This window comes from Heterodontus francisci, chromosome 34 (genome assembly GCF_036365525.1).
Source record: "Heterodontus francisci isolate sHetFra1 chromosome 34, sHetFra1.hap1, whole genome shotgun sequence".
Taxonomy (NCBI): Eukaryota; Metazoa; Chordata; class Chondrichthyes; order Heterodontiformes; family Heterodontidae; genus Heterodontus; species Heterodontus francisci.
Window position 1 is genome coordinate 14,034,390 of NC_090404.1, and position 15,789 is coordinate 14,050,178.

The 15,789-nt window shown below is 54.4% G+C and overlaps 1 protein-coding gene across 1 annotated transcript in view; it reads left to right on the forward strand.

Annotated features, from left to right (window-relative positions):
• Positions 1-318: 318 nt before the first annotated feature.
• LOC137348666 (telomerase protein component 1-like) overlaps positions 319-15,789 on the forward strand; it is a 63,098-nt gene continuing 47,627 nt past the window's right edge. The window contains exons 1-3 of the mRNA XM_068013924.1: positions 319-358; positions 784-810; positions 5,667-5,755. Coding sequence (XP_067870025.1) covers positions 319-358; positions 784-810; positions 5,667-5,755 — 156 coding nt within the window. The remainder of the gene's footprint in view (positions 359-783; positions 811-5,666; positions 5,756-15,789) is intronic.

Consider the following 15,789-nt stretch of genomic DNA (forward strand, 5'->3'; position numbering starts at 1 on the left):
TTTTATTTTTCCTCTTAACCAGTGTGTGTGTGTGAGTGTGTGTGAGTGTAAGGGGCTAAGGTAAAAAAGGGAACTTTAAAATTTCAGTCTGTGTGTTTATGCTTTACTTGTTTTATAATGAACTGATAATTTTGTTCTTCATTAAAGAAACCTGGTTCGTGCGTTTTATTCTGAGAAAAAAATAGGTACATGATTGACTGTATCGGTAAGTGAGAAAATTTAAATATATGTTGTGACCTGTGGAGAATTGGAACTAGAAAAGACAATGCACTCCTCCTGCCTCGGTTGTAACACGATATTTAAGAAAGGAATTAGAAAATGCTAAAGGAACTATGGACCAGTAATAAGAAAGATAATGGTACCCCTGCTAAAGCAAAAAATAGGAATCCATCTGGAAACAAATAATATTATAATGGATTTCAAAATGGAAAGTCTTTCTTGACCGAACTCATTGAACTTTTTGAAACGGTAACAGAGAGAGTAATGTTATAGACAGGTGGGAGATGGCATGGCTGGTTTCCACTGGACAACTCCCAACTGACCACAGATAGCGTTTTTGTTTAAACTGGTGTTTCAATGCCCATGTTTTGTTGGCCAAATAAACAGATAGTGGCAGGTTTTCTCATGAGTTTATAACAGAAGATTTTGAACAATAATTACCCGAAATATTCACACCACCACCCACACATATATTCACTCTCATGCACACTCAAGTAAAGATGGATAGAAGGTAAAGGGAAAGAGGCATTGAGAATTCAAGGTGTAAATGTCTGCTGTTTACAGGAAAAACCTGTGGGATCCTTTTTGAAGGTAAGTTTTTAAAGTTGCAGGCCTCTTTTCTGGTTGCCTTGCCTTTGCTGGTTTGCTGAAGTCTTCTGGCAGTCAACAGTTCAAAGACAGTGCTGGTATCTCTTAGATCAATTTTCACAGGTGGAGGGGTTGTTCTTATTGCTCTGCTGTAGTTGGTTGCCAACTCATCTCAGGCAGTGTTCAAATGTCTTAACTGGAATTGATCTCTCTGTCTCTCTACCACCCCCCCCCCCCCCCCCCCGCCCACCATCCCCTCCGCCTTGTGCTGAAATTGAAGATGGCTTTCGATGTTCTCTCTGTGGTTGGTCCTCTCAGACTGATGCTCTGGTGACTTGATGACTGATAACTCCAAAGAGGTTACCTCTAAAGGTAAATTCATAAAGTGCTAGTTTTCCAATGTGACTTAAGGCTCCTGAGGTGCTGCACAATGGCTTCTGATCTCAGCCCATTTTGATAAGATGAGGGATGTTCATACTTTGTTGTAGCAATTGTAGCTGGAGATGGAGCATCTGCGAGTGCCTTTGTTTTAGCTCACTTTGTGGATAGCTCACATCCATGTGTGATGAGCTGTTCAATTTCAATGCAGACGGGGTTAATGGGTCAGTTTTCGCAGACATGAATGTGTATCTCAGTGCAGGAGAAAGTATGTGTCATGTGACATTGTCCTACATCTTGTTGAAAGCAATGTCTTTGTAAATTGTTCTATTTTTATAACTCTTTGATTTATTTGGTATTTCAATCACTGCACTTCCCTGTGAGCAGCAGGCAACGATAATGTAGTAGTTGAAATATATCTAGATTTTCAAAAAAAAGTCTTCGATGAGGTACCCTACAATAGACTAATAAACAGGGTCAGAGCACGCAGAGTCAGGGGACAAGTAGCAGAATGGGTGGCTGGCCAGTTGCAAGTGTCACAGATTTCTCATTATTTTTCTCCTCGGATTAAAAACAGTGTGTGTGCATTTAAAGACTTTGTTAAAAACAGTGCACATTTAAGGGAGAGAAAGTTCTGGAGACACAGTCTACCACAGCTGCATTGTTGTTACCCTGAGCAACAGCAGGAGAAAGAGAGGTCACATGGTAATGTTTCCACTTGGCTGTGTGTAGAACTGGCAGAAACTGGCTGAAACCAGCTAGATTTGAGAGACTTTCCAGTGAAACATACTGAAGACAAGAACTCTCTTTATTTCCTCTCAGCTGAAAATTCTACTAGCTACAATCTAAGTTAATTCCCTGAGCAAAGAAGAAAAGCCTTCTTTTTCAAGAAACCATTTGCATTACTGTGCTCATCGTTCAAAGAACTGTTTAATGCCTGCTGCAGCCGAAGAGTTTTGAATGCTTATCTACTGAACGACGATTTGCATGAAATCCACCTGAAGACTTCGAGTGACCTTTGACTATTTTCACATTAGAAGACCTCATCCACAAGGAACATAACATGCATAGACTTTCTTATTTTTTATAATTTCTTAAGAAACAGCTAATTTTTAAAAACTCCACTTTTTAAAACCGATGGACTACTGTTATTTTTGAATGTATGTGTGTGAATGGGGGAGTTGACCTCGTCAGCAGACGTGGTCTCTTCAGACTACTAGAAAAGATTGGATGCCCACCAAAGCTACTAAGTATCATCACCTCATTCCATGACAATATGAAAGGCACAATTCAACATGGTGGCTCCTCCTCAGAGCCCTTTCCTATCCTGAGTGGCGTGAAACAGGGCTGTGTTCTCGCACCCACACTTTTGGGGATTTTCTTCTCCCTGCTGCTTTCACATGCGTTCAAGTCCTCTGAAGAAGGAATTTTCCTCCACACAAGATCAGGGGGCAGGTTGTTCAACCTTGCCCGTCTAAGAGCGAAGTCCAAAGTACGGAAAGTCCTCATCAGGGAACTCCTCTTTGCTGACGATGCTGCTTTAACATCTCACACTGAAGAGTGTCTGCAGAGTCTCATCGACAGGTTTGTGGCTGCCTGCAATGAATTTGGCCTAACCATCAGCCTCAAGAAAACAAACATCATGGGGCAGGATGTCAGAAATGCTCCATCCATCAATATTGGTGACCACGCTCTGGAAGTGGTTCAAGAGTTCACCTACCTAGGCTCAACTATCACCAGTAACCTGTCTCTAGATGCAGAAATCAACAAGCGCATGGGAAAGGCTTCCACTGCTATGTCCAGACTGGCCAAGAGAGTGTGGGAAAATGGCGCACTGACACGGAACACAAAAGTCCGAGTGTATCAGGCCTGTGTCCTCAGTACCTTGCTCTATGGCAGCGAGGCCTGGACAACGTATGTCAGCCAAGAGCGACGTCTCAATTCATTCCATCTTCGCTGCCTCCGGAGAATACTTGGCATCAGGTGGCAGGACCGTATCTCCAACACAGAAGTCCTCGAGGCGGCCAACATCCCCAGCTTGTACACACTACTGAGTCAGTGGCGCTTGAGATGGCTTGGCCATGTGAGCCGCATGGAAGATGGCAGGATCCCCAAAGACACATTGTACAGCGAGCTCGCCACTGGTATCAGACCCACCGGCCGTCCATGTCTCCACTATAAAGACGTCTGCAAACGCGACATGAAATCCTGTGACATTGATCACAAGTCGTGGGAGTCAGTTGCCAGCGTTCGCCAGAGCTGGCGGGCAGCCATAAAGACGGGGCTAAAATGTGGCGAGTCGAAGAGACTTAGTAGTTGGCAGGAAAAAAGACAGAGGCGAAAGGGGAGAGCCAACTGTGCAACAGCCCCGACAAACAAATTTCTCTGCAGCATCTGTGGAAGAGCCTGTCACTCTAGAATTGGCCTTTATAGCCACTCCAGGCACTGCTTCACAAACCACTGACCACCTCCAGGCGCTTATCCATTGTCTCTTGAGATAAGGAGGCCCAAAGAAGATGTGTGTGAATGGGGGAGTTGGACTAATTGAAGAAGTTATAAGATCTTTAGACATAGGTTTATCTTAATAGTGTTTAAGATTTAGCTTTTAAACAGTTAATTTGTTGTTGTCTAAAGATATCTGGTTTGGTCTGTTTTATTGTGGGGTGACTAGAGTGTTTAACTTAGCTGTTTTCAGATTAGGTGTGCAAGCTTAATCATATGCTGCAAGCAATGTCGTGATGGGACTGATTTGACAGTGCATTGCTCCCACTGTGGTCATAACACAAGACTTCTTCTTTGGGCCTCCTTATCTCGAGAGACAATGGATACGCGCCTGGAGGTGGTCAGTGGTTTGTGAAGCAGCGCCTGGAGTGGCTATAAAGGCCAATTCTAGAGTGACAGGCTTTTCCACAGGTGCTGCAGAGAAAGTGTCAGTCGCTGTGAGGCAACTATGGAGTGACCTCTCCATGGCGCATGCCTGGGCAAGTTTATGGAGGTTGAGAGTTGCCCAGTCGTCAAAACCCCCTCTCGGCCTTTCTGGTGGAGTCCAAAGGAGTGCAGGGCACGACGTTTGGCACCGGTATGGCTGCAGGAACTGCCGGAAACATGTTAAAGGTGACACATGACTGCCTACGGGGTTCCACTCCGGATTATCTGTTAGGGTTTACTCCCTTAGCCCTGGTCTCTCCCGAGACGCCCACAAGGCAGTGGGGTTGTTAGGGCACCTACACAGGTGTAGGATGGTGCCTGTGGGAGGAGGGGATGCGAGGGGGAGGGGTGGAGGGAGGGGAGGTGCGAGGGGGAGCTGGGAAGGGGGCTGTAAGGTGGTGGGGGGGGGTGCAGGAGAAGGGGGTGTGGGGGGAATATGGTGCGGGGGGTGGCGGGCTGGGACGGGGTTGTTGGGGGGTGAGCTGAGAGGGTGGAGCAGGGAAGGGGAAGGGGGGAAAAGGGGGGGGGAAAGCGGGTGCAGGTAATAAGGTCCCTAGTGCCCACCATCGACGTCCGGAAAGCTCATCCACGTCCTTCGTAAGTGAATCCACGTCCTTCGTAAGGGAGTAAGTGAAGCTGCTTAAAACCGCCTTGTCCAGGATCCAGCTCCCGGCCATTCGGACCCCGTTGGGAACAGACCCTGAGGCTCCGCCCACTCTCTGTGCCCTCATCAAGATGGCCACGTAAACACCCTGAACCTGCCATGTCCAAGATGGCGGGCAATGACCCCGCTCCCCCGGGCCTGTCACCATGGGGTTAACACGGGGCCTCAGGCCGACCCCAGGTGTTTCTGAAACTTCCCAGCCCACCCAAGGCTCCTTCTGTGTGCCTACAATCTCCTCCCACATCCCGAGCCGCCTGTTCTTTCTCAGTCTGTCGGTACTTTTTGGCTTTTGTTCTCGGATATTCCTGGTCTCCCTTCAACAGGGAAACTCAGTCCCTCCTTTTAATTTATTATTTTAATTTATTATTATAACACAAGACAGAAAGCAGAAAATAGTAGCTATTCAGAGTGACAGAAGCTGGAATGTGGGGACCTACAAGAATCAGAGATGGGACCACAGTTATTCACAATTTATATTAATGACTTACACTTTGGAATCAAAATTAAAATTCTAAATTTGTGGACAACACGAAATTGAGGGTGGGTGGGAAATGAGGACGAAATAAATAACCTTACAGAATTGACATATAATTGACAAATAAATTTTAACATAGATAAGTGTGAGGTATTACATTTTGGTAAAACAAAAAATAAGAAGGTCCATATTCCTTGGAAAACAAAAATGTAATGAGGTAGAGGAGCAGAGGGATCTTGGAGCAGGTTAAAAAGGCCATAATAAAGGTAAACCAAACACTGGGGTTTATTTCTAGAGAGGGGTAAAATTCTGAAGTAGAAAAGTTATTGTTATGATCATCTAGTTTGCATTACTATTTTATAGGCTACTTTTAATTTTAGGTAAATTAAATATGTATCTGTAAAATAATTGAAGATCCAGAATTTCAAAAGTTTGCAGTTCCACCCAAGATATTTGATTTCAAATATCTTTCCATGTGTGCTTACAAGGACAACATTAGAGAGGTGAGAGCAATAAAGCAGCCGGTGGTCTCGTTTAGTTGGGGAATTGTAGCCCGAAAGTCTTGAAGGCATTATCCTGTCATTGTTAGCAATATCAATTATTCATGTGGGTAACAGAAATCAGAGATGCTTTGGAGTTGGGGGTAATTAGCTTAAATTGCTATCTGGGACATCCCACATGTACCAGTTGCTATGGAGATAGATGATGCAAGGAGATGGCTTTTGGTTAGGTGTTCTTATCTCTGTTTTGCTCACAGACAGGGAGTTGGATCTCATAGAAATCTATAAAATTCTAACAGGACTTGACAGGGTAGATGCAGGAAGGATGTTCCCGATGGTGGGGGAGTCCAGAACCAGGGGTCATAGTCTAAGGATACCGGGGTAAACCTTTCAGGACTGAGATGAGGAGTAATTTCTTCACCCAGAGAGTGGTGAGCCTGTGGAATTCACTACCACAGAAAGCAGTTGAGGCCAAAACATTGTATGTTTTCAAGAAGGAGTTAGATATAGCTCTTGGGTCAAAAGGGATCAAAGGATATGGGGCGAAAGCGGGAACAGGCTACTGAGTTGGATGATCAGCCCTGATCATAATGAATGGTGGAGCAGGCTCGAAGGGCCGAATGGCCTACTCCTGCTCCTATTTTCTATGTTTCTATGTAAAGCTGTTGCTTTGAAAGTAGCTGGACTCAGGAGCAAGAAGGCCATCAGAAACTAGGGGTGTTTCTGATTTGAGTAAGGTGGGAAATCCAGATGTGTGAGGTGTTGAAGGAGAGCTAAAATGCTGCCTAGCTGACTGCTAGTGGGAGAATCCCCAGGAGATCTCATACCTCAGAAAATAGCTGAGAAACTAAGGAAAATCGAAATGAATTCCTAAGAGCTGTGAGTACACTTTGGTTTGGTCCCAGGAGAAGTGAACGAACCACCAAGATCCTGTAAATTAAAAGGAAACTCTTGGGGTGGAAGGAAAAGCCAAATGGGAGTGTTTTGTTGAGCTTTAGAGTTTTAAAGTATATGTCTTCATGTTCTGTTAAGCCTCTAAGTTGAATGCGTAATTGATTTCAATTGTAGTGTTGTTAGTAGTGTTTTCCTTTGTTTATATCTTGTACAGTAAAATTTGCTGTTTAAAACATGAAATCTTGGGGCGTAACTCTTTCAGTAATAACTGGGAATTTGAATGTCTTTTTAAAAATGTTACTGGTCTCGAACATTATGCTAAACTTGTATCAAACCTTGGCTAGACCACACTTGCAGGACTGTGTGCAGATCTGGTTGCTGCATTATAAAAAAAGGATATAGAGGCACTACTGAGGTTCCAAAAGAGGTTTGCAAGGATGATACCTGAATTTCAAGCTAATATTTCAATGGGGAAGGCTGAGGGTTAACGTAATATAGGCCTTTAAAACTATGAAAGTTTCTGATAGAGAAAGCATAGAACTGGTGTTTCCACTTGTGGTGAAGAGCAAAACTGGACGCTTTCAATATACTACAGTCAGCAAGAAATCGAAAAGGAAATTCAGGAATAACATCTTTACCCAAAGAGTGTCAGGTATTGAGGTGAATACCACAGATGCATTTAAGGGGATGTTAGATAAGCATGTGAGGGAGAAGGGATTAGAAGGTTATGCTGATAGAGTTAGATAAGGAATGATAGGAAGACACTCGACTGGAGCATAAACGCCAGCACAGACAGGTGGGGGCACATTGGCCTGTGCGCTGTATTATTCTATGGCTCTCTCTCTCTCTCTCTTTCTTTCTCTCTCCTTTCATCTGCGTCTCTGTTTTTCGGCAGTTCTTTCTCAGTGACACCAGATGGTGATGGTATACATCGATCTGGCTGCAGTGAGTAGGCAAACTGAAGACACACATTGAGTCAGATAAGAACATATGAACTAGGAGCAGGATTAGGCAATTCAGCCCCTCGATCCTGCTCTATCATTTAATACGATCATGGCTGATCTCATTTGGCCTCAACTCCACTTTCTTGTCCTTTCTCCATAACCCTTCAACCCATTACTATTTAAAAAATCTGTCTATCTCCTCCTTAAATTTACTTGAATTCCACAGACTCCTGACCTTTTGAGAGAAGTAATTTCTCCTCATCTCAGTTTTAAATCTGCTTATCCTTATCCTAAAACTATGATACTCCCAGACCTGTCAGTCATTCCCAGACTGGTCAATCACTCCAACACCTGTCAATCACACCTATACCTGTCAATCACTCACCCACTTGTGAACCATTTCCAGACCTGTCAATCACACCGACATGTCAATTACACTGACACCTGTCAATCACTCTCGCACCTGTCCATCACTGACACACTTGTCAATTACACCGACACCTGTCAATCACTCTCACACTTGTCCATCACTGACACACTTGTCAACTACATCCAGACCTGTCAATCACATACACATCCTTCAATCATTCATACACCTGCCAACCACTCCCACACCTGTCTTTCTGTGTCAATTCCTCCCTACAGCCTGTCATTCCCGGTAACTTTCAGTGATTCCCTATCAATCCCGGTGCTTCTCAGTCAATCTCTGTGATTCCTTGTCACTTCCTGCGATTCCCAGTCATTCCCTGCGATTCCCAGTCACTCCCTGTGTTTCGCGGTCACTCCCTTCAGTTTCCCGGTCACTCCCTGCGATTCATCACTCCTTGTGATTCCCGATCACTCCCTGCGGTTCCATGGTCACTCGCTGTGATTCCCCGTCACTCCCTGTGATTGCCGGTCAATCCCTATGTTTCCTGGTCACCCCCTGAGTTTCCCAGTCATTCTCTATGATTCACTGTCACTCCCTGTGATTCCCAGTCACTCTCTGTGTTTCCTGGTCACTCCTTCTGTTTCCTGGTCGCTCCCAGTGATTCCTGGTGACACCCTGTGATTCCCAGTCACTCTCTGTGTTTCCCAGTCATTGCCTGTGATTCCCGGTCACTCCCTGCGATTACCCATCACTCCCTGTGACTCCCAGTCACTCTCTGTGTTTCCCGGTCACTCCCCGTGCTTACCCATCACTCTCTGTGATTCCTGATGACTCCGTGTATTTCCCCGTCACTCCCTGTGATTCCCAGTCACTCTCTGTGATTCCCAGTCACTCCCTGTGTTTCCCGGTCACTTCCTGTGATTCCTGGACACTCGCTGTGATTCCCGGTCACTGCCTGTGATTACCCGTTACTCTCTGTGATTCCTGATCACTCCCTGTATTTCCCAGTCACTCCCTGTGATTCCCTGTCACTCTCTGTGTTTCCCGGTCACTCCCTGCAATTACCCTTCATTCTCTGTGATTCCTGATCACTCCCTGTATTTCCCAGTCACTCTCTGTGTTTCCCAGTCACTCCCACTGTTTGCCGGTCACTCTCTGTGTTTCCCGGTCACTCCCTCTGTTTCCCGGTCTCTCTCTGTGTTTCCCATTCACTCTCTGAATTCCTGCTCACTCTCTGTGTTCCCCGGTTACTCTCTATTTCCTGGTCACTCCCTGTGTTCCCAGTCACTCCCTGCGTTACCCGCTCACTCCGTGCTTTCCCCAGTCACTCTCTGTGCTCCTGTTCACTCCCTCTGTTTCCCGGTCACTCCATGTGTTTCCTTGTCACTCCCTCTGTTTCCCGGTCATGCTCTGTGTTTCCTGGTCACTCCCTGTGTTTCCCAGTCACTCCCTCTGTTGTCCAGTCACTCCCTGTGTTTCCCAGTAACTCCCTGCGATCCCCAGTCACTCTCTGTGTTCCTGGTCACTCTCTGTATTCCCGGTCACTCCCTGTGTTCCCCGGTCACTCCCTATGTTCCTGGTCACGCCCTGTGTTCCCCGGTCACTCTCTGTGTTCCCCAGTCACTCCTTGTGTTCCCCTGTCACTCCCTGTGTTCCCCGGTCACTCTCTATGTTCCCTGTCACTCCCTGTGTTCCCCGGTCACTTTCTGTGTTCCCGGACACTCACTGTGTCCCCGGTCACTCCCTGTGTTCCTGGTCACGCCCTGTGTTCCCCAGTGACTCCCTGTGTTCCCCAGTCACTCTCTGTGTTCCCGGTCACTCCCTGTGTTCTCCGGTCACTCTCTGTGTTGCCCGGTCACTCTCTGTGTTCCCCGGTCACTCCCTGTGCGCCCCGGTCACTTCCCGTGTTCCCCGGTCACTCTCCGTGTTCCCCGGTCTCTCTCTGTGTTCTCCGGTCACTCTCTGTGTTCCCCAGTCACTCTCTGTTCCCAGTCACTCCCTGTGTTCCCGTCATTCCCCGTGTTCCCAGTCACTCCCCGTGTTCCCCGGTCACTCCCTGTGTTCTCCGGTCACTCTCTGTGTTGCCCGGTCACTCTCTGTTCCCGGTCACTCCCTGTGTTCCCGGTCACTCCCCGTGTTCCCCGGTCACTCCCCGTGTTCCCCAGTCACTCTCCGTGTTCCCCAGTTTCTCCCTGTGTTTCCCGGTTACTCTCTGTGTTTCACGGTCACTCTCTGTGTTCCCCAGTCACTCTGTGTTCCCGGTCACTCCCTGTGTTCCCCGGTCACTCCCTGTGTTCCCAGTCAATCCCTGTGTTCCCCGGTCACTCTCTGTGTTCCCGGTCACTCTCTGTGTTCCCCGGTCACTCCCTGTGTCCTCCGGTCACTCCCTGTGTTCCTGCTCAAGCTCTGTGTTCCATGGTCACTCTCTGTGTTTCCCAGTCACTCCTTGTGTTCCCCTGTCACTCTCTGTGTTCCCCAGTGACTCCCTGTGTTCCCCGGTCACTCTCTATGTTCCCGGTCACTCCCTATATTCCCCGGTCACTTTCTGTGTTCCCGGACACTCTCTGTGTTCCATGGTCACTCCCTGTGTTCCATGGTTACTCTCTGTGTTCCCCAGTCACTGTGTTTCCCTGTCACTCCCTGTGTTCCCCGGACACTTCCCGTGTTCCCCGTTCACTCCCCATGTTCCCCGGTCACTCCCCATGTTCCCCGGTCACTCCCCGTGTTCCCCGGACACTCCCAGTGTTCCCCGGTCACTCCCCATGTTCCCCGGACACTCCCCGTGTTCCCCGGTCACTCCCCGTGTTCCCCGGACACTCCCCGTGTTCCCCGTTCACTCCCCATGTTCCCCGGACACTCCCCGTGTTCCCCGGACACTCCCCGTGTTTCCCGGTCACTCCCCATGTTCCCCGGACACTCCCCGTGTTTCCCTGTCACTCCCTGTGTTCCCCGGACACTCCCCGTGTTCCCCGTTCACTTCCCCATGTTCCCCGGACATTCCCCGTGTTCCCCGGTCACTCCCCGTGTTCCCCGGTTACTCCCCATGTTCCCCGGACACTCCCCGTGTTCCCCGTTCACTCCCCATGTTCCCCGGACACTCCCCGTGTTCCCCGGTCACTCCCCGTGTTCCCCGGTTACTCCCCATGTTCCCCGGACACTCCCCGTGTTCCCCGTTCACTCCCCGTGTTCCCCGTTCACTCCCCGTGTTCCCCGGACACTCCCCGTGTTCCCCGTTCACTCCCCGTGTTCCCCGTTCACTCCCCATGTTCCCCGGACACTCCCCATGTTCCCCGGACACTCCCCGTGTTCCCCGTTCACTCCCCATGTTCCCCGGACACTCCCCGTGTTCCCCGTTCACTCCCCATGTTCCTCGGACACTCCCCGTGTTCCCCGGTCACTCCCCGTGTTCCCCGGTCACTCTCCGTGTTCCCGGTAACTCCCTGCGATTCCCGGTCAATCTCTGTGTTCCCGGTCACTCCCTGTGTTCCCGCCCACCTGTGAACCACTCCTGGTTCCGAAGAAGTGTCATTGACCTGAAACAGTAACTCTGTTTCTCTCTCCACAGATGCTGCCCGACCTGCTGAGTATTTCCAGCATTTCTTGTTTTTATTTCAGATTTCCCGCCTCTGCAGTATTTTGCTTTTATTTTAATCATTCATGGTTGCTTGGAGTCGTCTTTGTGACGTAATTCCGGGCGCGTTTCACGATTGGTCCTGGAGGGACCTATCAGCGTGCACGTTCCCAAGCAATGTCATTACGTCTTCAATCCGGAAGCTGCTGTGGGTAAGGATTTTCCGGCGGGGTATCCGCGGTCGTGGGGCGATGTCAGCCGAGGAGAGCGATTAGATCGACCCCTGCAATAGCGGGTAGTGGCTTCCTGGAGACCGGGGTGGCTCACTGCTCAAAGGAAGGTGTGCTTCTCTCCCCCACCGCTCAATGTTGGGTGTGGTTCCCCCCCCCTCCCTCCCTCCCTCCCTCCCTCCCCCCACCCTCCGCTCAAAGTAGGGTGTATCCCCTCTCGATGCCCATGATAGACGGGGGGTTCCCTCCCCCCTGCCTGGGGTAGGGTGAGTCCTCTCCTCTTGCTGCAGGTAGGTGGGGCTTCCATTCCCATGTCTGGGGTAGGGTGAGTCTCCTCCCTTCCCACCACATTACCCCCCTACCCCCACCCCCCCCACACCCACCACATTCCCCCCTCCCCCTGCACCACCCACCACATTCCCACCTCCCCCTGCACCACCCACCACATTCCCACCTCCCCCTGCACCACCCACCACATTCCCCCTCCCCCTGCACCACCCACCACATTCCCCCCTCCCCACCCACCGCATTCCCCCCTCCCCACCCACCGCATTCCCCCCTCCCCACCCACCGCATTCCCCCCTCCCCACCCACCGCATTCCCCCCTCCCCACCCACCGCATTCCCCCCTCCCCACCCACCGCATTCCCCCCTCCCCACCCACCGCATTCCCCCCTCCCCACCCACCGCATTCCCCCCTCCCCACCCACCGCATTCCCCCCTCCCCACCCACCGCATTCCCCCCTCCCCACCCACCGCATTCCCCCCTCCCCACCCACCGCATTCCCCCCTCCCCACCCACCGCATTCCCCCCTCCCCACCCACCGCATTCCCCCCTCCCCACCCACCGCATTCCCCCCTCCCCACCCACCGCATTCCCCCCTCCCCACCCACCGCATTCCCCCCTCCCCACCCACCGCATTCCCCCCTCCCCACCCACCGCATTCCCCCCTCCCCACCCACCGCATTCCCCCCTCCCCACCCACCGCATTCCCCCCTCCCCACCCACCGCATTCCCCCCTCCCCACCCACCGCATTCCCCCCTCCCCACCCACCGCATTCCCCCCTCCCCACCCACCGCATTCCCCCCTCCCCACCCACCGCATTCCCCCCTCCCCACCCACCGCATTCCCCCCTCCCCACCCACCGCATTCCCCCCTCCCCACCCACCGCATTCCCCCCTCCCCACCCACCGCATTCCCCCCTCCCCACCCACCGCATTCCCCCCTCCCCACCCACCGCATTCCCCCCTCCCCACCCACCGCATTCCCCCCTCCCCACCCACCGCATTCCCCCCTCCCCACCCACCGCATTCCCCCCTCCCCACCCACCGCATTCCCCCCTCCCCACCCACCGCATTCCCCCCTCCCCACCCACCGCATTCCCCCCTCCCCACCCACCGCATTCCCCCCTCCCCACCCACCGCATTCCCCCCTCCCCACCCACCGCATTCCCCCCTCCCCACCCACCGCATTCCCCCCTCCCCACCCACCGCATTCCCCCCTCCCCCCCCACCGCATTCCCCCCTCCCCCCCCACCGCATTCCCCCCTCCCCCCCCCACCGCATTCCCCCCTCCCCCCCCCACCGCATTCCCCCCTCCCCCCCCCACCGCATTCCCCCCTCCCCCCCCCACCGCATTCCCCCCTCCCCCCCCCACCGCATTCCCCCCTCCCCCCCCCACCGCATTCCCCCCTCCCCCCCCCACCGCATTCCCCCCTCCCCCCCCCACCGCATTCCCCCCTCCCCCCCCCACCGCATTCCCCCCTCCCCCCCCCACCGCATTCCCCCCTCCCCCCCCCACCGCATTCCCCCCTCCCCCCCCACCGCATTCCCCCCTCCCCCCCCCACCGCATTCCCCCCTCCCCCCCCCACCGCATTCCCCCCTCCCCCCCCCACCGCATTCCCCCCTCCCCCCCCCACCGCATTCCCCCCTCCCCCCCCCACCGCATTCCCCCCTCCCCCCCCCACCGCATTCCCCCCTCCCCCCACCGCATTCCCCCCTCCCCCCACCGCATTCCCCCCTCCCCCCACCGCATTCCCCCCTCCCCCCCACCGCATTCCCCCCTCCCCCCCCCACCGCATTCCCCCCTCCCCCCCCCACCGCATTCCCCCCTCCCCCCCCCACCGCATTCCCCCCTCCCCCCCCCACCGCATTCCCCCCTCCCCCCCCCCACCGCATTCCCCCCTCCCCCCCCCCACCGCATTCCCCCCTCCCCCCCCACCGCATTCCCCCCTCCCCCCCCACCGCATTCCCCCCTCCCCCCCCACCGCATTCCCCCCTCCCCCCCCCACCGCATTCCCCCCTCCCCCCCCCACCGCATTCCCCCCTCCCCCCCCCACCGCATTCCCCCCTCCCCCCCCCACCGCATTCCCCCCTCCCCCCCCCACCGCATTCCCCCCTCCCCCCCCCACCGCATTCCCCCCTCCCCCCCCCACCGCATTCCCCCCTCCCCCCCCCACCGCATTCCCCCCTCCCCCCCCCACCGCATTCCCCCCTCCCCCCCCCCACCGCATTCCCCCCTCCCCCCCCCCACCGCATTCCCCCCTCCCCCCCCCCACCGCATTCCCCCCTCCCCCCCCCACCGCATTCCCCCCTCCCCCCCCCCACCGCATTCCCCCCTCCCCCCCCCCACCGCATTCCCCCCTCCCCCCCCCCACCGCATTCCCCCCTCCCCCCCCCCACCGCATTCCCCCCTCCCCCCCCCCACCGCATTCCCCCCTCCCCCCCCCCACCGCATTCCCCCCTCCCCCCCCCCACCGCATTCCCCCCTCCCCCCCCCCACCGCATTCCCCCCTCCCCCCCCCCACCGCATTCCCCCCTCCCCCCCCCCCACCGCATTCCCCCCTCCCCCCCCCCACCGCATTCCCCCCTCCCCCCCCCCACCGCATTCCCCCCTCCCCCCCCCCACCGCATTCCCCCCTCCCCCCCCCACCGCATTCCCCCCTCCCCCCCCCACCGCATTCCCCCCTCCCCCCCCCACCGCATTCCCCCCTCCCCCCCCCCACCGCATTCCCCCCTCCCCCCCCCCACCGCATTCCCCCCTCCCCCCCCCCACCGCATTCCCCCCTCCCCCCCCCCACCGCATTCCCCCCTCCCCCCCCCCACCGCATTCCCCCCTCCCCCCCCCCACCGCATTCCCCCCTCCCCCCCCCCACCGCATTCCCCCCTCCCCCCCCCACCGCATTCCCCCCTCCCCCCCCCCACCGCATTCCCCCCTCCCCCCCCCCACCGCATTCCCCCCTCCCCCCCCCCACCGCATTCCCCCCTCCCCCCCCCCACCGCATTCCCCCCTCCCCCCCCCCCACCGCATTCCCCCCTCCCCCCCCCCACCGCATTCCCCCCTCCCCCCCCCCACCGCATTCCCCCCTCCCCCCCCCCACCGCATTCCCCCCCTCCCCCCCCCCCACCGCATTCCCCCCTCCCCCCCCCCACCGCATTCCCCCCTCCCCCCCCCCCACCGCATTCCCCCCTCCCCCCCCCCCACCGCATTCCCCCCTCCCCCCCCCCCCACCGCATTCCCCCCTCCCCCCCCCCCACCGCATTCCCCCCTCCCCCCCCCCCACCGCATTCCCCCCTCCCCCCCCCCCACTCAATAAGATCATGGCTGATCTGTCCCAGGCCTCAACATCTCTTTCGGGCCTGCTCCGCATAACCCTCGACTCCCTGAGATTTCAAAAATCTACCTACCTCCTCCTTAAACACATTTAGTGACCCAGCCTCCACAACTCTCTGAGGTAGAGAATTCCAGAGATTCACTACCCTCAGAGAAGAAATTCCTTTGCATCTCAGTTTTAAATGTGTGTCCCTTTATTCTGTAACTATGTCCCCTAGTTTGAGTTTCCCCCACCAGTGGAAACATATTCTCAACATCTACCCTGTCAAGCCCCCTTAAAATTTTATATGTTTCTATAAGATCACCTCTCCTTCTTCTAAACTCCAATGAATAAAGGCCTGACCTGTTTAGCCATTCTTGATAAGTCAACCACTTCATCCCAGGAATCAGCCTAGTGAACCTTTCCTGAACTGC